At 40.4% G+C, this 23150-nt stretch overlaps 1 protein-coding gene across 6 annotated transcripts in view; it reads left to right on the forward strand.

Moving 5' to 3' along the window:
- LSM14A (LSM14A, mRNA processing body assembly factor) overlaps positions 1057-23150 on the forward strand; it is a 53231-nt gene continuing 31137 nt past the window's right edge. For 4 of the 6 annotated variants that reach the window (XR_001919478.1, XM_018062285.1, XM_018062287.1 and 1 more), the window contains exon 1: positions 1058-1373. Coding sequence is in view for 5 of the 6 variants with exons in the window: in XM_018062285.1 (XP_017917774.1) it covers positions 1253-1373 (121 nt within the window). In the remaining variant the exon portion in view is untranslated. Of the gene's footprint in view, positions 1374-23150 lie in introns of all 6 variants that reach the window. The other 2 variants (XM_018062288.1, XM_018062286.1) reach the window with 2 other exon arrangements.

The following is a 23150-nucleotide window of genomic DNA, read 5'->3' on the forward strand; positions in this document are numbered from 1 at the left end:
AATTCAACTAAAGATGCTGAAGAGGCTGTGGATGTCCCCTGACATATAAGTAAACAAACGATTTGGCAGCTATCAAGCCATCAGCCACTGTAGTCACACCCAACTGTGAACCCTGAGGGGATTCAGGATGGAGAAAAGGTTTACTAACGTTAGATAGTTAAGGAAATGATTTCAATGAGCCCAGACTCTAACTTCTTCCCATACCCAGAAAAGTGTTGAATTCATTAGCTTGAGATGTATGGTTTAAGAGTAATCTTTTGATGTTAAACTACCTGGGTTTGTTGTTTTTGCTGTTTTTCAAAAACTCCTATATATCCTGGCTCCTCCCTTACTTCTACCGAGCAGTCCCTCAGAGCTGAGAAGCTATCTTCAGACTTAAGTCCTCAGCAAACGACCCCCCACCCCCCACACCGGAAGAAAGCACAATTCTCAAGCTTAGGTTGAGCTTTTTTTTTTTAAGTTAACAATGCTATGGCTTAAATGAATCCGGAGTTCACAGAACTGAACAAAACTGCAGACAGTAGGGTTTGGCCTGTGTGCAATGGCACTGAAAGCAAGGAGAACCATTTGAAAGCTTTGGACAGAATCCCACGTCTAGAAGCAGCGAAGGGGAGTAGAGGGGAGACTCGCTCGGTGACAGATGCTGTAATGATGGCTCCATGAGGGGCGCAGTTGCTTCCAAAGGAAAATGACCAGGTCTCAGAGGTGCTCACCAAGAGCTTCGAGGCACGTTGGAACTTTCTAGCTAGAGGGATCCGCTTTTGCAATGAAACTGGACTCAGGACAGGTTACAAAGGGTCTGGAAATGGCGTGGGCCACAGCGGAGATCAAGAGGACCGCGCGCGACGCCACGCCAGCCCACAGTATCCTTACATTCCGAGGCTCCTGGCCTCTCCCTGGATCTCCTCTCAGGCCTCGGGGAACGACAGCGACAGACCAGGCCAAGCGGCACTGCTAGGACTTCCGAGGCAGCGAAGGAACCCTGAGCCACCGGCCGCCAGGCGAGTCTCGCGAGACCTCGGCCTCCCCGTCCAGCATGCCCCGCGCCGCCGCCGCCGCTGCCGCCGCCGCCGCCGCGCCGCGGCTTGAGGGCGGGAGGCTGGGGGAGGGTAGCGGAGCCGGCGCCGCCGCCATGTTGGGTCTGAGGCGGCTGCTGTAGGCGCCGACCGAGCAAGTGGGCGAGCAGAACGGCCACAGCGGCGTGGGATCTGCCTCTCTGCGAGCGGCCGGGAGCGGCGGCGGCGGCGGCGCCATGAGCGGGGGCACCCCTTACATCGGCAGCAAGATCAGCCTTATCTCCAAGGCGGAGATCCGCTACGAGGGCATCCTCTACACCATCGACACCGAGAACTCTACCGTAGCTCTCGCCAAAGGTATGCCGGGGCGGGCCTCGGGGTGGGAAGCCGGGCCGAGCGCGCGGGGCTCCGCCGAGCTCTCGGCTCGCGACCTCCTCGCTCCCTCCCCGCTCCACCGTCCTCCTTGGGGGGCCGCTCCCTTCCCTCCGTCCGGGCCCCAGCGTCGCGGGCCGGGCCGGGCCGCGGCCTCCCCGGGGCTCCCAGGCTTCCGCCTTCGATCCGGGGACTAAGGACCGCGGCCGGGCCGGGCGGGGCAGCCCTGAAGTCCGAGAACGGGCCGAAGAACACGGAGATACGCGTCTTCCAACTCCGAAATTCGGTGGTTCTGTCTTCTTAATCACCAAACAAAGCCAGAGTATTCAAAGAATTTTTCCGCCCAGCTTGAGTTTAAAGCGCTGATTTGCTGATTTTCCAGCACCCGTCTTCTCGCGTTTTTAATTTCAATTCGTTGCATATTCCTCAGGTGAACTTTAAGTAATGTGCCCAAACTTTGGGTTTCCCCTGCGACGCAGACGGCCTCGAAATGCCATTGGTACCTGGAGCAGATCACATCCCACTTGTCTCCTGTGTGGTATTTACCTGTTAAACCGGAATCCTTCTCCAAACCTGTTGTGCAACCATCTCTTTCAGATGTTTGCTACTCTCCTTTCGGCCTTGTTTTTGGAAATCCGGTGGGAAGAAGGGTGCCAGCTTTTTCCGTGTCCCTTTTTCCCAGGGCAGATCTAAGTGGTCAGTGGGCGCTGACCGACCCCGGTGGAGGCTCTCTGGGTCCGAGAGTTCTGGGGTCGGGGAGGAAGGTGTCCACCCCAAAGTACGTACCATCGCCCAGTCTTGTGGGTTTTGTTTCCGTTCACAAGTCTGGGTTTTTGTTCCTCCAGGAAACCAGGAAAAAAATAAACTTTAGCTCCTGATCTTTAAAGAAACCTCACAAGTTTTGGGAACATATAGGAGAGGGAAGCAAGATAACTAAGGTCATTTTCGCAGCACATCTGGGAGAGTTACAGAAAGAATAGCATGGTAAGGAGAGAAGTCCGGCGATAGGAAGAAAATTTTCTAAATCTTTTTTAAGAAAAAGATTAGTCTTTGACCGATAGGAGAGTCATTTCACGGTATCACGCAAATATTTAAAGATACTTTTTGGATTCCCTCGTACATCCTTTTTAAAACACTCTTGTTGGGACAAATTTTCTATTTAGGTAGGGAGTCTTAAAATTATTTTCTCTAAATTTTCTTTACTTTCCTCTCCCACCCGTCCCTCCCCCCACCCGCGTGCATATTTAGCTGTATAGTTTTAATTTTTATGGTTTTGTGGAATTGTGAAAAGGGCCCTCTAAAGTTTTTGATGAGAGCCATATACAAGCTGAAAATAGTATTTCTCATTAAAGTGGTTTAATAGTTTTTTTTTTTTTTAAAAGCATTGTTTGGGCCAATCTGACTTTGAAGGTTTCTTGCCAGGTTAGTGACTTATCAGTGAGTTTCCTGTGGTACCTTTACTTCTTACAAAGAAAAGAACCTATGCATTTTTAAGATTTCTAATGTATTCATTTGTCTTTTTAAAAACAAAAACCTATAAATATATTCTTTTATGCAAGAACCTAAAAACATCTATATAGCAATGAAGTCTTTTTTAATCATTGATTTAATTTATGTCTGTTCTCATGGCTTTGATATGTAATCCCACGTACAGTAATATATTCTTCTTTTCTAAAGAAATTTGAGTTGTTGAATGTATAACAGAGGTTTGGGAATTGTGTTTGCAAAAATTGGAGTTACCAAATGTGGATATTATTCTACTTGGCAGTTTCTAATCTAAAACTGCTTTGTAATTGTGCAGTCAACAACCAGGTACTTACTTTCAGATTTCAGAATTAGAAGTGGGATGTTTGGTGTTAAGATTTTAGAATTTATGTGATTTGTTGAGTAATCTGATAACCTGAAATTCCACCTTTTTCAAAATTTGGATGAAGAGTGGCAGTCTACCCGATGAAACCAAAAGTTCATTCATGGATTTTAGAATACAGTGTGTTTAGAATACAGTATGTATTTGGATTTAGAGATCCTTGCTAACTCTTTTTAAACTATGAATTGAGTTATCTCTTTAACATTCTTAAAATTCTATTTAGGACCTTAATTCTTTTCCCCTTTAGAGAGAGGTGTTTTTTTTTTTCCCCTCAGTGTGAAATATAACCACATATGTTGTAAAGATATGTGGATAAAAATGAAATATTTTTAAACAAAGGTCCTTGTAACTACCACCCAGGGAAAGACAGGCTTTGCCAACATCCCACAAGTCTCCCACTCCTGCATCTTCTCATCAACAACTGCTGCCTTCTTAAGCTTGATATAAATATTATTCTGACATTGATCGTTTTATCACTTAAGTTACATCTCTGAATGATAAGAGTTTTGTCCCTTTTTGAACTTTATATAAATGGAATCATGTTGCATATACTTGTTTTGGCTTTTGTTGTGACATAGTATTCCGTCATGCATATAAACTTGTTTATTTCTCCAGTTGCTTTGGATATTCTGAAGCTATTCAAATTGTTTACAGTTTTGAGCAATTATGAACAATAACTTTGTGTTTGAGTTTACTGATACATGTTTATGTAATTTTCTTTATGCTGTGTACTTTGAATTGCAGGATCCTGGGGAGTATGTCTTTATTAGATCATGAAAAACTGTTTTCCAAGGTAGTTGTTTACTAATTTTTATTTCACTTATTAGTAAAGTATATGAGAGTTACGGTTGTTCCACATCTCTCACCAACAGTAATATTTGTAACCACCACTTTTATCAGGTATTTTAGTTCTATCCAATCAGGTATTTTAGTTCTATCCAATCAGGTATTTTAGTTAGTATCAGGTGTTTTAGTTCTGTCCAGTCTGGTGGGTATGTATTTGTCCCTGGTTTTTAATCTTCCTGATTACTAGTGAGGTAAACACCTTTTCATATCTTGGTCATTTGGGTTTCATCTTCCATCAAGTGCCTTTGAAATCTTTTGTCCATTTTCCTGTTGAAATGCATGTTGTTGTTGTTGTTTTTCTTGAGTTCAGTATCGGAATATGAATCCTTTGCTGGATATATCTGTTGCAAGTATCTTTTCCCATTTAATGGTTTCTTTTGGTGAATAGAAGTTCTTGCTTTTATTGTAAATATGTTACCACTCTTTTCAATTGTGACTAGTGTTTCTTGTCCTTTTTTTTTTTTAAAGGAGCTTTTCCCTACCCAAGGGTCATGGATTTACTTTGATTATCTTTTCAACTATGATGCCCCTGTAATTGATTTTGTGTATGTTGTGAGGTATTTTAATATTTACATTTAGTAAGGAAGTCCCTTGGCTTATATGGTCCAGGTTATAATTTAGTTTCTTCACTTGGATATTACTTAAAATTTAAATCCATCTGAAACTATAGAATACTCTTAATATTTGGGGCTAGCTCTGTTTGATATGGTATATAATTAGGATGACCATATGGCCTGTTTTGCCCTGGTGAAAAGTCCTTGTTTGTGCCTGTTATTTTGGTGAAATTGTTAAAACATCCTTTTTCTCTCTTTAAAATCTTGCAGTTTAGATAATAAATTGTATGGTCCCACTGTATGTAGTCAAAAGCCCAATGCCAGAGGTACTGCCAAATAGGTGTTATCTTTTATTTTCTGCTAGAGATTTCACAGACTAGCTTTAGTTCTATAAAAGTGAAATTGAGGTAAGTTTGATGAACTTTGATACATTGGAATCTTCTAAATCAATGTCAGGAAGTTTTAAGGGGAAGTAAGGAAGAATTTAATGTCAGTATAAGTATGTTAATAGATAATCTGGATTATTGTTTGTTTCTTGACGTCTTTATCACAGGTCTGAGTTTTTTTTCTTCTAGTACTGCTCATGACCTACATGTAATCATCTTTATTTGCATGTGTTTATTGTCTGAGCCCCTGGGACGAACAGATATTTATTAAATGAATGAATAAATGAAAATTATTTAGCATTTTAGTTTATTAATCTTATAGAAGTCTCTTGGGGATATCTCCAAATGTTTGCAGTTGTATCTCTTTAAAATTAAAATACATAAAGTATGTTCCCTCCACCAAGAGTAAGAAATTTTGGAGAATGGGTTTTGGCTGTGCTGGGTCTTTCTGTGCACAGGCTTTCTCTAGTTACTGCGAACTGTACTGCACGGGCTTCTCATTGCAGTAGCTTCTCTTGCAGAGCACAGGCTCTCGGTGCCTGGGCTTCAGTAGCTGCAGCTCACAGGCTCCAGAGCACAGGCTCAGCAGTTGTGGCATATGAGCTTGGTTGCTCTGTGACATGTGCAATCTTCCCGCACCAGGCAGATTCTTATCCCCTGTACCACCAGAGAAGTCCAGGATAAAATCTTAAGACATGCATGATATAAATGACATTGTTGGGGAGACAGAGTTTTTCACCTTATGGCTCAAGCTTAATTATAATTTTCATTTAAAATTTAAAGGAAGAATCAATTCAGAATGTTTGAGGGAGCTGCAAAGTGATGATGTAGTTTGTAGGATACTTCCAATTGTATATGCACTTGTATTTGTGAATATGACACCCAAACACATAATAGATCCTGGATACCAAGAGATTCCCCACAGAATGGAAACTTTGTAGAGGCAAGGGTTTTGTATCATTCATTGCTCTGTCCTCAGCAGCTGGAATAGTGCCAGGCACAGAGCAGACCCTTGGTAAATATTTGAATAAATGAAAGGAAACATAGCTTTTGAAGGTTTCTCCTTGTGGGAATCTCAAAGTTGGAGGAAACTCACATATCCTATAAGTATTATATATGTGGATTTTAAAAGTATTTGAGTAAAATAGACTCGGTTCAGTCACTCAGTCGTGACTCTGCGACCCCATGGACTGCAGCATGCCAGTTCCCTGTCCATCACCCACTCCTGGAGCTTGCTCAGACTCATGTCCATTGAGTTGGTGATGCCATCCAACCATCTCATCCTCTGTCGTTCCCTTCTCCTGCCTTCAGTCTTTCTCAGCGTCAGGGTCTTTTCCAGTGAGTCAGTTCTTCCCATCAAGTGGCCAAAATAAACTAAATAGACAAAAGTGAGTAAAATTCTTATCTAACATGCATTTAGTTAACTGTACCTGGTTAATAAACCCTTAAAATGAAAATCATGTTGCCATTGAATTAGCAAGAGAGACTTTGTGAGGAAGAATGATTATATAAGCCAGCTGCTTTTAAAACAAACAGTTCTTAAAGAATCAAGTGATTGGTGGAGGAATATAAAAGTGGGTAAATTGGTGGGTAAGTGGGTAATGATATTGCCCATTGGCATAGCTTACTCACCTCTTGATTGTTAATTATCCACATAGTCATAAACTCCAGAGAGAGTGGGAGAGCTTTTATTGGGTGAAATGCCTGTGAAGTGCTTTATTGATTTCTTGCCTTCTCTCTGATTTGGGGGATCTGAATCTAGCAATTCACAAAATCACTACTTAGGAACAGCAAAGATCTAGTGAAACTTAAGTGCTGCAGTTTCTTTTGGTTGCCCTATTTAGTGAGATTGCCAGAAGTTGGAGCCTTGGAAACAGTTTGTTGTTGTTGCATAGTCCACAGAAGTTCTTGGTAATTCTGAGAGTCTCAGGTCAGGTGCCAGAAATTAACTGTACATTTTCCAGTACAGTAAGAAAAGCCATGGCTTTCTTTTTCTTTCTTTCTTTTTTAAAATATTTATTTCTTTTGTTTGGTTGCACCACCAGGATCTTCAGTCTTCTTTGCTGTCTGTGAGGGTCTTTAGGTGTGGCATGTGGGATCTGGTTCCCTAACCAGGAGTCAACCCAGGCCCCCTGCATTGGGCGCTCAGGGAAGCCACTGGACCATCAGGGATGTCCCAAGACATGACTATCTGAATTGGAAGTAAAGAAAACAGCATAAAGCCTGAGGAAAATAATAGTAGAAGAAAAGAAATAGTAAGAGTAAAGAGATCTTACCTGTGTGACACATAGCAAGAGTGTTGTATTTAACTCAGTGCTGAAGTAGTAATAGCAGTAACTGTAGATGGTTTAACGTGAATTTATTACTCCATGATAAAAGGTGATCTCTATGGAAGCAATTTACCTTTTATTTTCTCTGTAATACTTTAAAGTAGTACTTCAGTTAGCTATTTTAAGAACTGGATATCAGTGAAGTAAAATTTTTAATGGATCAAGTGTGAGTCTGTGAAGTATTTTACTCACAAAGATTTATTCTAGTGTTGTGCAGTGTTTGCTTTTCTAAGCAAATGTGACCTAAAAGGCCAGTTGGAAAACTTAGTAGTGTCCTTGGACAAGTAATTTAATCTCAGCTTTAACTTTATGTTTTAAGTAAGGATAGTGACGTGCATCTTTCAGAGTCATTCTCAGAATTAAATGAGGTAATACCAGAAGTGAACTAGTTTGTTACAGTGCTTAATAGAGTAGCTTTCTCATTGTTATTTCCAACCACTGTCTCCATCTTTGTCTAGGTAACCCATCTCCATCAGTCGTTCAGATCACTGTAGCCTACAGCCTGTTGATCCTACTACCTTTCATTGACCCACACTCTCCTTATAACTTTGCCACCTGTTTTAATTCCATGAGGAGTTGTTACGGTCAGAGCAGAGCTTATACTATCAACCCCCTTCCCCCTCCCACTTTCTTGTACAAACCTCACAGCCCTGATTATATCAGCACAGACATGCTGGCCAGTTTCGCTGTACATTTATGTTCACTAAGCCCAGAAGTCATGGTTACTTCCCATATATTGTATATATTGTATGTCCTTACTCCATTCCGGTTTTGTACATGACCATTCCATTCCTTGTTTTCCTCAGACTTCTATCATCTCTTCCCCCATCTTCACTTTCAGCCTGTGAACCTTGCTGCTGCTTTATTTGAGGAGAGAATAGCAAACAGAAGAGAATTTTGCTCAACTCATCCCACATGTACCCAGTAACCTGCATCTGTCCCAAACCTCTCCTTTTCTGTTTAGATAAACTGTTCTCTCCTAAGGTCACCCATGCATTTGTGCAGTAGGTTTCATCCCCTCTTGATGATTCAAGGACATTGCTCCAACAACCTCTCCTGCATATTCAGTTTCTCCTTCTCCACCAGACCTTTCCTGTCTACTCACAGATATGCTGTTATTTCATCCATCTTAAAAACAGCAGCAGCAGCAACAACAAAAACACTGTTATTCTTAATGCAGTTACTCTTTTCTATCTACTGCCCCATCTCTCTCCTTCCCTTTACACCAAAACTCCTTGAAGAAGTTGTCTATATCAAGGTTGCCAAAGATTTCCATGTTGCCAGATTCAGTGGCTGGTTCTTATCCTCAGTCTACTTGACTGATCAGCAGTGTACTGCACAATCTGTCTCTTCTGCTTCTGGCTGTTTTTTCACTTGAGGTCATCCTAGTTTTCTCTCAGACCTCACTGTCTCCTTTGTGATTCAACTCCTACTCCTCCCATTGTTGGAGGGGACCAGGGCTTAGTTCACATCTTCACTGTCTTTTTCTCTTTCTCTTTTTTCTTTCGTGTTGGTTACAGATTATTCCCTTGTTTTATCATGTGCACTCTTCTCTTGATTTCATTCTGAATTTCATGACTTCAGATGCTGTCTATAGATTATTGTCTCCATCCTGCACCACCACCACCCCGCCCCCCGCCCCGCAGACTCCTGATTTGTGTATCCATCAGCTTCCTTGATATTTCCACTTGGAAGGATGTCTGCTAGGCACCTCCCATTCAATATGTCCCAAACCTATTTCTTCATCTAGTCGTTTCCTTCTAATTGAAGACAATTTATTCCTTAAGTTGGTTAAGATAAAAAAATCTTTGAGTCATCCTTAAATTTCTCTGACAGTACGTGTTTCGGATCTCGTCAACTAATTCCAAGATATATGCAGAATTTTACTTCTTACCACCTCTGCTACTTTACTACTTTGCATTATTTCTGTCCAGTCTGTTCAGAGACATGCAGGGGTTCCTGTTCCTTGTTTACCATGTTGACTTCTTAGTTGGTTCTTTTCCCCTCAGTTTTGCATAAGTGCATCTTTGTCATTAAAAAAAAAAAAAAGGTGGTGTGTGTGGGTGGCAGATTTTCTTAGTGAATCTATGTTTTTCTTGATTGCTTGATTGACTGGCTATATTATTATGAATCAGATTGTTTTTTCATATGGACATTTAAAATTATTGGATTATTGTATTCTAACATTCTGGTGTTGCTGATACCAATTTGATTCTCACTTTTCTCTCTGGAAGTTCTTGGAGTTTTGAAATATTGCCCCACTGGAGTGTGTTTTTCCTGAGTGATTTCAGTGGGTCTTGTAAATCTGAAGACTCAGGTTTCTTTAACTTAGTAAATTTGCTGTCTTTGTCCAACTCTCAGTTTCTCTTTCACGCCAGTGTTTTTTATTTTTTAACTCCTATTGGATAGTTATTTTTAATTAATAAATTTGCTTTTAAAAATATTTTTATATCCCTATTGGTTATATCTTTGGGAGATTGAAATAAAAATCCAACCATAAGAAAGAATACCCAACAAAGCAGCTTAGAGGGTTGAGGCTAAATTTAGACTGCAAATTGGACTTGCTTTTCCTTTTTCTTCCTGTTTATAAGTCTTAACTCAAACTACATGAGAAGGCATTTTTTAAAAAACACATAAAGCCATAAAAGAGAAAGTAGAATTGGAAAGGGGACAACAGCAACAAAATTTTGAAGGGTGAAAAAAAAGTTTTTGTCTTTTGAGTTTAAATGTCTTCTTAGCAGAATTTAGCTGCAGACTAAGGAGGCAGTGGGTAAAGCCAAGAAGTAAACCTGATTTGTACCCAAACTCCTAAAAATCTCAGGAATTGGCATCATCATATGCAATGAAAACAAGGGCTGTAGTAATTGGGTGAAGATAGAGGTCAGAACTGGAAGATTAACTTGAAATTTGTTTCAACAGTGGCCAGATTTCCAAAGCCCCCTTTGCATTTCCCACATCTAGGTGGATAGCTACTTCTCTCCTATCCTGGTACTCTGGTGAGGTTAAACTAGAGATTCTGGAGAAACCTCAGCACATTTAGGAGCAGAGGTACCTACCACACCAAAGACAGCACAGAGCACAGGGAGCATAAGAGCAGCTTGTGCATGCCTGGGACTTATTACATCCATTCAGGAGAATTGCTGAGCACCTTTTATGACTCTGTGTTAGACACTGTGCTATATTCTAGGAAACCAAAGAGCCAGAGACAGGGTTCTTGAGGACCCAGCAGCTGAGGTAGGGCCTGACAGATAGTCACAGTTAGCCACAGGAAGAGGATGTCTAGGAAGAAGTGTCCAGTCCTAGGTCACGGGGAGTTTTGCAGTCTGTCAGGAAAGTGAACACAAAGTCACAAAGGAAAGAGAACCAACAGCTCTGGAAGGTCCCAATGAAAATGTATCAAATAACAGACGCAGGCCCCTTCCTCCCCTTTTATTTTTCTTCCCCTGCTACATTTATCTTAGTTTATTCAGTTTGTCATTTGAATAGCACACTAACAAGTCAGTTTTCTTGGTGGGTTGTAAAGTGAACGTGAAAGTCGCTCAGGCATGTCCAGCTCTCTGTGACCCCATGGACTGTATAGTCCATGAAATTCTCCAGGCCAGAATACTGGAGTGGGTAGCTGTTCCCTCCTCCAGGGGATCTTCCCAACCCAGGGATCAAACCCATGTCTCCTGCATTGCAGGTGGATTCTTTACCAACTGAGCTATCAGGTGGATTGTAAGGATATCCCTGGAAAGTTTTTAGCCAATGAAGTGATTTGTCGGAGTCCAGCTGTAGGATATTTATGCTGACAGCATTGTGCAAAAATTGTGAGTGAGGGACAATTGGAGCTGACAGTATTGAATGATAGTACCTATAATGATTCCTATCCACCAAAATTAGGAAAGGAGCAAGAGGGAATCAGGTTTATCCTTCTAGATGCTACTTGAGCATCCTCACCCCTTCAAAGCCTTCCCCAGTTACCCTGGTCAGAAACTGTATGTTGCATCTTCTGTGTTTGCAGTTTATCTTCTGTTTTCTTTTTGTGCTTAGCAACCTTTTCTTATTTTTCGCTATAGACTAGTTTTCAACATCTTTCCCTCCTTGTGTCCTTTGTGCTTAACAAATTAACTGTTGATAACATGAAGGATTATTATTTCTGAAAAGTCTTCTTCATCAGAAAATGAGTGGTTGAACTTGACGTTTTATAGGAAAGGACACTATGATAAATGAAGATGGTATTGAGGATATTTTATTCTCTCAGATTAGGAAGTAATAATAAGTATTAATAATTAATAAGTAAGTATTTACTTTTGCTGTCCTGTGCTTTACAGAACTGTTTCAGGATCTCTCCTGTTTGCCATTTCAAAAAAGTCCTAATTTTTGTGTTTTGCATTACCGCTGCTGTTGTTTTGTATCACCATCTAAATTATCAAAATGCCTTTTGGTTTTATAATTCTCTCTTCTTGGCACTCTTTCTAAATTCTTAGGCTAGTCATTATTTCCTTGTACTCAATCTGAAATGCTAATGATTGAACAAAGAAAGGTATGTCTTGAGTAAATCTGCACATATTAATAATCCACTGGGAGGAAGCAAGTGAAGTTGCAGGATCTTAAGTCTATAATCATGGAAGATGACTTTGGGCTGAAAGAAATGTAGAAGTCTTTCTTCCCCCAAAACTGTGAGGAAGAGGGGAGAAAATGAGTGAAGATATGAAATGTATTAATGAGAAGGACGAGATCATTTGGAGTCTTTCTAGTCAAAGAGGAGTTTACTTTCACTTTTAGAATTAAGTGATAAAGGAGTTGGTTTTAAGAATGTGTTTGAAAAGGTGAGAGAAAGTTATCTGGGCCATGAACTCTATTATCGTAGAGTCACCAGTGACTGGCCTGTGACGCTGAGGAGATTGAGAATACTGCAGAGAGGTCAGTAGTAAAGTCACTGTTGGGGAGGACAGGTCTGAAGTACGTACAGGAAAGGATTACGGAGGCTGGAGACAGATGGTTTTATAGCGCAGTATTAGACCCTAACAGAAAGCAGTGTGGATAAGGGTGAAGAATGGACCAAAGCAGGGCGTATAAGGTGTGCCAGAAGTGGAGGTTTGCAGTTAAAAGCTGGGACGTGATTTCAAAGAGCAGCCCTGTGGAATCTTATGTTTTAAATCTCCCCACCCAAGTAAAAAAAAATCTGGAGCCCACTTACCACTATCCTGCTCTCAGGGTCTATGGATACTGTGTTGTAGAAGAGAGAGTTGATAAATGAAGATCTTTTAGTATTTAATTAAACCTTGTGTTAAACCCTTGTATAACAGCTTATTCCAAATATGTAGAATCTCAAATAGTTTCAGCAAGAGTTTGTATAGCATACTGGATATGCACTAAGAACTGTACTTAAAGATAAATGTAAGGAAAATAAAAATACCAAGTGGAGCATTTTGTTTGTTTTTAGATTTATTTATTTTACCTTAGCTGTCGTGATGGGTCTTTGTTGTTACTCATGGACTTTCTCTAGTTCCGAAGAGCAAAGGCTACTCTCTTGTGGAGCATGGACTCTGGGCATGTGGGCTTAGTTGTTCCATGGCATGTGGGATCTTCCCGGATCAGGGATTGAACCGGTGTCCCTTGCATTGTAAGGCAGATTCATAACCACTGGACCACCAGGGAAGCCCCCAAATGTAGCTTTTCAGCACTTCTCCCTAACCCCCACTTGATGCTTATATGCTGGTTTTTTTTTTTAATCCATGTGCTATACTTTCTGTTTTCCCATTCTGTTGATGTCCAGCTGTTATTTCTTTTTGCTGTAAATAGTCATTTTCCCATTTTATTCTAAGTAGGTTTATTGTGTAGTTTAATTCAGTTCCTTTGGTATTAAACAGTTCTCAGTAATTTTGGAAATAGCTTACTTAATAGCTTTTTCCACTGTGAAATTTATTCAAGAAATATTCAAATGTCAGCACTATTTAGGGCACTGTGTTAGCTACTTGTGTTAATTGCAAGGATACAAATCTTTGTCCTGAAGATCTTTCGATTTTAAAAAAGGTCACTATATACAGTGGTAGAATGCTATATGATTTTTAAAGGAAGAATATGTTACCAGCACCTGGGAATATTACTGGTAGAGTTGGGTGATGGCTAGTGTTATGGCACTTTGCCTGGGCCATTGTGAACTTAGTTGTGCAGTCATGTCCACCTTTTTGCAACCTCATGGACTATAGCCTGCCAGGCTCCTCTGTCCATGGGGATTCTCCAGGCAAGAATACTAGAGTGGGTTGCCATGCCCTCCTCCAGGGGATCTTCCCAACCCAGGGATCGAACCCAGGTCTCCTGCATTGCAGATGGATTCTTTACCCTCTGAGCCATGAGGGAAGCCCACTCATAGCCAGGCCACAGTGCCCAGATATTTGGTCAGATATTTTGGATGTTTCTGAAGGTTTGTTTTTTTTTAAACCAGATTAATATTTAAATTATTGTACTTTAAGTAAAGCATATTTGCTACCCCGTGATGTGGGATGTGGGATGTGGGTGGGCCTCATCCAGTCAGGTTGAAGGTCCTAATAGAACAAAGACTGACCTCTTCTGAGCCAGAAGGAAAGAGTGCTACCAGGAAACCACCTTTGGACTCAAACTGCAACTCTTCTTCAGGTCTCCAGCCTGCTGGCCTACTCTGCACATTTTGGATTTTCAGATGAGCCAATTTCTTAAATCTCTCTGTGTCTATATATGTGCATTCTGTTGGTTCTGTTTCCCTACAGAACTATGATGAATATAAGTAGTATCTAAACTGAACTTTAGGATAGGTCACGTGTAGAGAGGCACTTTGGTGGAGGACAGAAAACTTGGTCTGTGTATGGAGAATGATGAGCTTGGTTCGAACTTACGTTCGGATAAGTGATTGGGACCAGGTCTTGCAATTGATACTTGAGAGGAGTTTTAATTTTAAGATTGCTTCATAAATGTTATTATGGATTTCCATTTGAACTTAGTTTTCCAACTTACTTTTGGACATTTCTTGAGTAATCAACCTTTTGTTTATTGCTCTCACCTTTTAGTATTCAGGAGACTTGTTTTTCTTGTTTATCAATCAGTATCAGAGCCTAATTTATAATTTTTAGTTTGTGTCCAAAAGTTAAGGCTTTTGGAAAATATTAATGTCATTTTGATGGTGCCAACTACATTTAACTATGGATATATTTATTGTATTTAAACTTAACAAAGCTTTGGTATTTTATAATGGAGATACTGTATTGGGAATTTGGTCACTACAGCTCTTCCCTCTTGTTGTGTACTTTGACTATATGTATGAGTATTAAGGGTCTTCCCCTGGTGGCCAAGTGGTAAAGAACCCGCCTACTAATGCAGGAGAAGTGAGTTCTATCTTTGCGTCTGGAAGATCCCCTGGAAAAGGAAAATGGCATCCCATTCTAGAATTCTTGCCTAGGAAATCCCGTGGACAACGGAGCCTGGCCAGCTGCAGTCCCTGGGGACACGATTCAGCAACTGAGTATACACACACATGGGTATTAATACACTGTGAACCAAGTTTGACATTAGTGTATGTTTGAGTTTGCCATGATCTAGAGATAGAGTGGCTCAGACGGTAAAGAGTCTGCCTACAATGTGGGAGACCTGGGTTCAATCACTGGGTCGGGAAGATCCCCTGAAGAAGGAAATGGCTACCCACTCCAGTACTCTCGCCTGGAAAATCCCATGGATGGAGGAGCCTGGTAGGCTATAGTCCATGGGGTTACAAAGAGTCGGACACGACTGAGCAAATTCACTTCAGCTTCAGAGATAGAGATATTTTGGATAAATGATTTTGCCAGAACTTTGACCCTATTTCTTTATTTAAAAAAAAGTATCATGGGATACATTTCTATTAATAAATCTTTGCTATTTGTAGCCAGAAGTAGGGAATTGATTATATTCTTTAAAAATTAATGCAGGAAAAAAATACTTTCCCTACTTCCCACTCTTTTTAACATTAGCTTAAAATGTGTACTTTTCTATTTTGGGAAATAAAAACTAGAATACTTAACTAAAGCAATGTAACAACGTGAAGTTAAGCATATAGAGGACAACTTCTCCTAGTTTCAGCATTCTATTCCAACTATTACTGTCATTTTGTGTGTTTTCTTACTGCTATATTTGTAGGGGTGTGTCTGTGTGTTTCATTTTTGTTTTTTGCCTCACCTCAAGGCATGTGGGACCTTAGTTCTTCTACCTGGGAGACCAGGAATGGAACCTACACCCCTGCAGTGGAAGGGCAGGACTGCCAGGGGAGTCCCTGTGTGTGTTATTGAAGTAAAATTCAAATAACATAAAATTAGCCACCATAAAATGTATGAGTTAATCTAGTCACAGTGTTGTATAACCATCAGTTCAGTTTAGTCGCTCAGTTGTGTCTGACTCTTTGAGACCCAATGGACTGCAGCACACCAGGCCTCCCTGTCCATTGCCAACTCCCAGAGTTTACTCAAACTCATGTCCATTGAGTCAGTGATGACATCCAACCATCTCATCCTCTGTCGTCCCCTTCTCCTCCTGCCTTCAATCTTTCCCAGCATCAGGGTCTTTTTCCAGAAGACAAGTCAGCTCTTCTCATCAGGTGGCCAAAGTATTGGAGCTTCAACATCAGTTCTTCTAATGAATATTGAGGGCTGATTTCCTTTAGGATTGAATAGTTTGATCTTCTTGCTGCCCAGGGGACTCTCAGGAGTCTTCTCCAACCCCATAGTTCAAAAGCATCAATTCTTCGGTGCTCAGCTTTCTTTATGGTCCAACTCTCACATCCATATGTGACTACTGGAAAAATAATACCTTTGACTAGGTGGACCTTTGTTGGCAAAGTAATGTCTCTATTTTTTAGTATGCTGACTAGGTTGATCATGCTTTTCTTCCAAGGAGCAAGCATCTTTTAATTTCATGGCTGCAGTCACCATCTGCAGTGATTTTGGAGCCCAAGAAAATAAACTCTGTCACTGTTTCCCCATCTATTTGCCGTGAAGTGATGGGACTGGATGCCATGATCTTCATTTTTGAATGTTGAGTTTTAAGCCAGCCTTTTCACTTACTCTTTCACTTTGATTAAGAGGCTCTTTAGTTCCTCTTCACTTTCTGCTATAAGGGTGGTGTAATCTGTATATCTGAGGTTATTGATTATTTTTCCCTACAGTCTTGATTCCAGCTTGTGCTTCATCCAGTCCAGTGTTTCTCATGATGTACTCTGCATATAAGTTAAATAAACAAGGTGACAGTATACAACCTTAACAGACTCCTTTCCTAATTTGGAACCAGTCCATTGTTTCACATCCAGTTCTAACTGTTGCTTCTTGACCTGCATACAGATTTCTCAGGAAGCAGGTCAGGTGGTTTGGTGTTCCCATCTCTTTAAGAATTTTCCACAGTTTGTTGTGATCCACATAGTCAAAGGCTTTGGCATAGTCAATAAAGCAGGAGTAGATATTTTTCTGGAATTCTTTTGCTTTTTCTCTGATCCAACGGATGTTGGCCTTTTCCTCTCCCTTTTCTAAATCCAGCTTGAACATCTGAAAGTTCATTATACTATAGTTTGAGCACTCTTTGACATTGCCTTTCTTTGGGATTGGAGTGAAAACTGACCTTTTCCAGTCCTGTGGCCACTGCTGAATTTTCCAAATTTGCTGGCAAATTGAGTGCAGTACCTTCACAACATCATCTTTTAGAATTTGAAATAGCTCAGCTGGAATTCCATCACTCCCACTAGCTTTGTTCGTAGGAATGTTTCCTAAGGCCCACTTGACTTCACATTCCAGGATGTCTGGCTCTAGGTGAGTGATCACTCCATCTTGGTTATCTGGCTCATGAAGATCTTTTTTTGTGTACTTCTTCTGTGTTCTGCCCACAGTTTGAAGGACACTTACTTTAATTTCTCATTTCCCCTTCCCCAGCCCCTGGTGGCCACTAATCTGCTTTCTATTTCAGTAGATTTTCTGACTCCAGATAAATGGAATCCTAATATGAGCTCTTTTGTGATGGACTTCTTTCACTTAGTGTGCTTTTAAAATTCATCATATTGTAGTGTATTTCAGAATTTAATTCCTTTTTATGGCTAAATAGTCTTCTATTATACCAGATACATTGGGGGCTTCCCTGGTGGCTCAGATGGTATAGAATGTGCCTGCAATGCAGGAGAGCTGGGTTCAACCCCTGGGTCGGGTAGGTCCCCTGGAGAAGGATATGGCAACCCACTTCAGTATTCTAGCCTGGAGATCTCCATGGACAGAGGAACCTGGTGGTCTACAGTCCCTGGGGTCACAAAGTGTTGGACACGACTGAGCGACTAACACACTCTGTGTATTTTTGCCACCTCTTCTTAATATCTTCTGTTTCTGTTAGATCCATACCATTTCTGTCCTTTATTGTGCCCATCTTTGCATTAAATGTTGCCTTTTTATCTCTTATTTTCTTGAAGAGATCTCAAGTGTTTTCCTTTATTTCTTTGCATTGATTGCTGAGGAAGCCTTTGTTATCTCTCCTTGCTGTTCTTTGGAAATCTGTATTCAGATGGTTATATCTTTCCTTTTCTCCTTTGCCTTTCGCTTTTCTTTTCTCAGCTATTTGTAAGGCCTCTTCAGACAATCATTTTACCTTTTTGCATTTCTTCTTCTTGGGGATGGTTTTGGTCACCGCCTCCCGTACAGTGTTACAAACCTCCATCCATAGTTCCTGGGTGATGCTCTGATATCACCTAGGAAATTCAAAGAGATTTAGGAGCTGTGTGTCAGAAACCAGGGTCAAAGACCAAACATTGGAACATTTATCTTTTAAAAAATTAACAGAAGTTTTGGAGCTCTGGTCAGAAGCTAGAGATGAGAACCTATTTATATGGGCTTCCTTGGTGGGTCAGATGGTAAAGCACATGTCTGCAATGCGGGAGACCTGGGTTTGATCCCTGGGTTGGGAAGACCCCCTGAAGAAAGAAATGGCAGCCCACTCCAGTAGTCTTGCCTGGAAAATCCGATGGACAGAGGAGCCTGGTTACAGTCCCTGGGGTCACTAAGAGTCGGACACGACTGAGTGACTTCACTTTCACTTTCACTCTGGTGGCTCAGATGGTTAAAAATCTGCCTGCAGTGCAGGAGACCCAGCTTCAATCCCTGGGTTGGGAAGGTTCCCTGGAGAAGAGAATGGCTACCCACTCCAGTAAATTCTTGCCTGGAGAATTGCATGGATAGAGGTTTGATCTCCTTGCAGTCCAAGGGATTTTCAGAAGTTTACTCCATGATAGCCAGCATCATATTCAGTGGTGAAAGACAGAAAACATTCCCCTAGGAACAGAAACAGGACAAGGTTGTCCACTTCCAGCACTGTTACACAGCAGTGTATTAGAAGGCCTAGCCAGCACAGTTAGTCAGAGGGACTGTACTGTCATGAAGTATAGTCCCTTTGATGTACTCTTTGATTCAGCCTGCCAGTATTTTGTTGAGGATTTTTGTGCCTGTATTCTTAAGAGATTTTCATGTAGTTTTCTTATGGTAACTTTGTCTGGCTTTGGTATCAAGATAATGCTGGCCTCATAGAATGTGTTAGGAAATATTCCTTTTTCTTCTGTTTTTTTTGGAGGAGTTTGAATAGGATTGATGTTAATTCTTAAAATGTTTAGTAAAATTCACCAGTGAAATTTGATATCACCAGTGAAGTCTGGTCCTCGTTCTTTGGAGGGTTTTGACTACCAGCCCAGTCTTTTGTTGGACTTGTTAAAGATCTGTTGAGATTTTCTGTTTCTTCTTGAGTCAGTTTTGGTTATTTGTATATTTCTGGAAATTTTTCTTTTTCGTCTAGATTATCTATTTTGTTGGCATACAATTGTTAGTAGTATTCTCCTATAAGTTTTTTAATCTGTGTAATGTTGGTAGGAATGTTCTTGCCTTCATTTGACTTTGGTTGTTTACATTTCCCCATCTTTTTCTGTAGTCTAGACTAGAACCCCAGGGACGGGGGCGCCTGGTGGGCTGCCGTCTATGGGGCCGCACAGAGTCGGACACGACTGGAGCGACTGAGCAGCAGCAGACTAGCGAAAGTTTGTCTATTTTGTTGATCTTTTCAAAGAACCAACTTGTGGTTTTAATGGTTCTGTGTCTCTGTTTGCTGTGTTGTTTATCTTGGCTTGAATTCAGTCTTATTATTTCCTTCCTTCCTTCTGCTGGGTTTGGGCTTAGTCTGCTCTTTTTCTGATTTCTTTCATCTTTTTGTTCTCTCTCTCTTTGAGTGCACCGGGTTTAGTTGCAACCCTCGGTTTCTTCGCTCATTAGTTGCGGCGTGCAGACTATGAGTTGTGGTGGCCTGTGGGTTCTAGTTCCCTGACCAGGGATCAAACCTGGGCCCCCTGCGTTGAGGGCACAGAGTCTTAGCCACTGGACCACAGGCAGATTCCTCTAGTTTCTTAATAGATGATTTGAGATTTTTTAAATATAGCATTTATAATTATAAATTTCTTTCTTGAGTATGGCATTCTTTATATCCCCTAATATTGGCAGGTGGTGTTTTCTTTCTCATTTGTCTTCAAGTTTTTTCTTTATTTTAAAAAAAAATTTATTTTTTTAGTTGAAGGTTGATTGCTTTACAGAATTTTGTTGTTTTCTGTCAAACCTCAACATGAATCAGCCATACAAAATTTTTCTCAATTTCCCTAGCGGTATCTTTTTTGTCTTATTGGCTCTTTATGAGTCAGTTGTTTAATTGCCAAATACTTGTGATTTTCTAAGTTCTCTTCTATTACTGAGTTCTAGCCTCATTTCCATTTTAGTCAGAGAGGATACTTGATAAAATTCAATTTTTTTCATTTATTGAGGGTTGGTTTGGCCTAAAATTTGGTCTGTTGTGAAGAATGTTCTATGCGTAATGTAATGTGCATTCTGCTGTTGTTGAGGGGGAGAAAAGATATTCTAAATCTTCTAAATGCTTTCTCCAGTACTACTGAGGAAGCCAGTTTTGCCCTGCCCTTGAGGGTTAAAACAATGGTCAGCCTCTCTGGCTGGCTTCTCAGTGAATTTTTAGGTAGATCATAGCATACAACCCTAAATTTTTGTAGGACAGTATCCCTGTTCCCCACATGGCACCAGCAAGGTAGCCAGAAACATGGGCTACTGTCCCCATAGCTGCCTTTTACAGAGATGGGAGATGATGAATGGTAATAGCCAGCCGCTGTGCAAAATGCCAGAATTCACCAAAAGTTAGCAACCTCTTTCTTCGTTAGATGCTCACTTGGATTCTACAGGCATCTGGTTAGACTCCATAATGCCAAAATGGTTTCTTCAGATCATTTGCCAGCCCAGTAGTTGTTTGGGTGGAGGGACCATTCCTGGATCTTCTTACTCCACCATCTTGCATGATGCCCCTTACACCTATGTATTTATTTTAAATAGTTGTAATCTTCTGAAATTAATAGTTTTATAATCTGCCTCATGCATAGTATGTTTAATGTTGTTGTATGTTCACCTAACTTTTTAATATTACAAATAATATAGCAGTCTATTTTGGGGAAAAAAAATGTGGACAGAGTTGTAGATTCTGAGTAAGAAATTACATTTAATAAATCATATTATATTTTGACCTCTTTAAGTACCTTTTCACCATCACTTGTCCAGTAACTTCCAAACTGACCCTCTGCTTCCTTTTTCATTGTATCTTCCAAGTCACAGAAGAAAAAATACTGGAGAATAGTAGTTGCTAGGGGTAGGGGAAAAAGATGCATGGTCGTTCGGTGGGCAGAAAGTTTCAATTAAGCAAGGTGATAAAGTTGTAGAGCTCTGCTGTAATTTTGTTTGTAATTAACAATACTGTGATGTACATTTAAAATTTTGTTAAGAGGGTAGATCTCATGTGGTGTATTCTTACAACAGTGAATCTGATGGGCTAGAGTCCATGGCGTTGCAAAAGAGTCAGACATGACTTAGCAACTAAACAACAACAATGCAATTAAGAAAAATCGAGAATTCTCTGGTAGTCCAATGGTTAGGACTTGGCGCTTTCAATGCTGAGGCCTGAGTTCAACACTGGTTAGAGAACTAAGTTGCTGCAAGCCGGGTGATGTGACCAAAAAGAAAAAGCATTAATAGATAACATTAACAAAATTGCTGGTGAAGTATACCTAACAATAGAGTTGTCTGCCAGCTTGAAAGGGAAAAAAAGTAAGGTAGCATGATGGAAGAAAGTATAACAGAGCTAGTCTGCTACTTGGAGGCAAGGACAGAGTGCATCAGGATCAGGAAGAACCACACAGTAAGGACTGGTTACTGAGCCAGGAGGAAGCTTGGGGTGAGTGGGAATCATACACTGTTCCTACACGGTTTTCTATGTTTAGCCACTGCTCCCTAAAATACAATAAATAAAATAAAATAGCAGGTTAAAATAAATTAGGGATGAAACAATGTGATTTCTGACTGTACTGACGTGATTCCCTTATTAGCCAGTTGCACATGAGCTAATTCATGTATTAAAATTATTTGTAGCAGAATAGTACTGGTAATTTTCTACTTTGTCTGTTCTTGTCCTGCTTTCTCTTTCTGCTGTTAGCATCCAGGTTCCAGCCTTCACTACCTCTCATTTGTTCTGTTATCTTCCAGACATTTATACCCTTCTTATTGCTGTTCTAATTAAGTTATTTTTTATAATACTAGAAGAACTGTCCTGAAAACATTAAATCTGATCAAATAGTCTCTATCATTAGAACCTGTTTCTCAAACTCTTAGTGTGTGCAAATGATTCTTCATGGTGTCTGTTGCCATGATTTTTTACTTTGACTCTCTTGCTGATGATAGAGATTTTCTTCATACCATATGTTGGAAAGTATGCTTTTAATTTTCAACTCTACTGTGGGTTATCTTTACGACCGCAGATAACAAATTTTTAAGCCAAAGTATGTAAATGTATCAACTTCCCCCAAACTTTTATTAGGTAACTCCTTACTGTAAAAGCTGAGAGTATTCATTTATGAATTTCCTTTCATGTTTCCTTTGCTTCTTATTTTCATCTCCCAACTTTTCTGAGAATAGAGTGTGAAATAGATACCGTCTTAACAGCCCATAGTTGGAGAAGCCTGGTAGTCTACAGTCCATGGGGTCGCAAAGAGTCAGATAGGACTGAGCAGCTTCACTTAACTTTTCTAACACTTGGTAACTTTGTAGTCTTTCAGAACTATTAAATTTGCATCCTATCCTAGCACCTTCAGTGGTAAAGAATCCGCCTGCCTATGCAGGAGTCATGGGTTCAGTCCCTGGGTGGGGAATGCAGTAGGAAATGCCAGCCACTCCAGTATTCTTCCTTGGAAAATTCCATGGGCAGAGGAGCCTGGGAGGCATGGGGTCACAAAGTGTTGGACACGACTGAGTGAGTGAACACGCATGCACACTCGCACCTGGGTAAATTGTCACATACATTAATGTGTTTAAATGATTTTATTGTCCATCTCTTATTTTTCAATGCCATTGTCTCTGTGAGTTCTTTATTTTGATGTAGCAAAGGATAAGTCTGTATGGCTTATATTGCACTAAAGTTCTTTATTTATTTATTTATTTTTTCCTGGAAATACAGTGAAACCTTCTGATCATATTTAGGTCCTTATGTCAGGAAATTTGTTTTATCTTTAGTTGCATTTTGTCTTACTTGTTCTGTTGTCTTTCTGAGAAACTATTCTTATTATGTTTATTCTGCAGCTATGTTTGTCTTACCTCTTTTTTTTCTTTTTTTAACTCTGTTTTCAGTATGTGAGTTTTACTTTTCTTGAGACTATAAAGCAGTTCTTTCTGAAATTTCCTTGTTGC

This window comes from Capra hircus, chromosome 18, assembly GCF_001704415.2.
Source record: "Capra hircus breed San Clemente chromosome 18, ASM170441v1, whole genome shotgun sequence".
NCBI lineage: Eukaryota > Metazoa > Chordata > Mammalia > Artiodactyla > Bovidae > Capra > Capra hircus.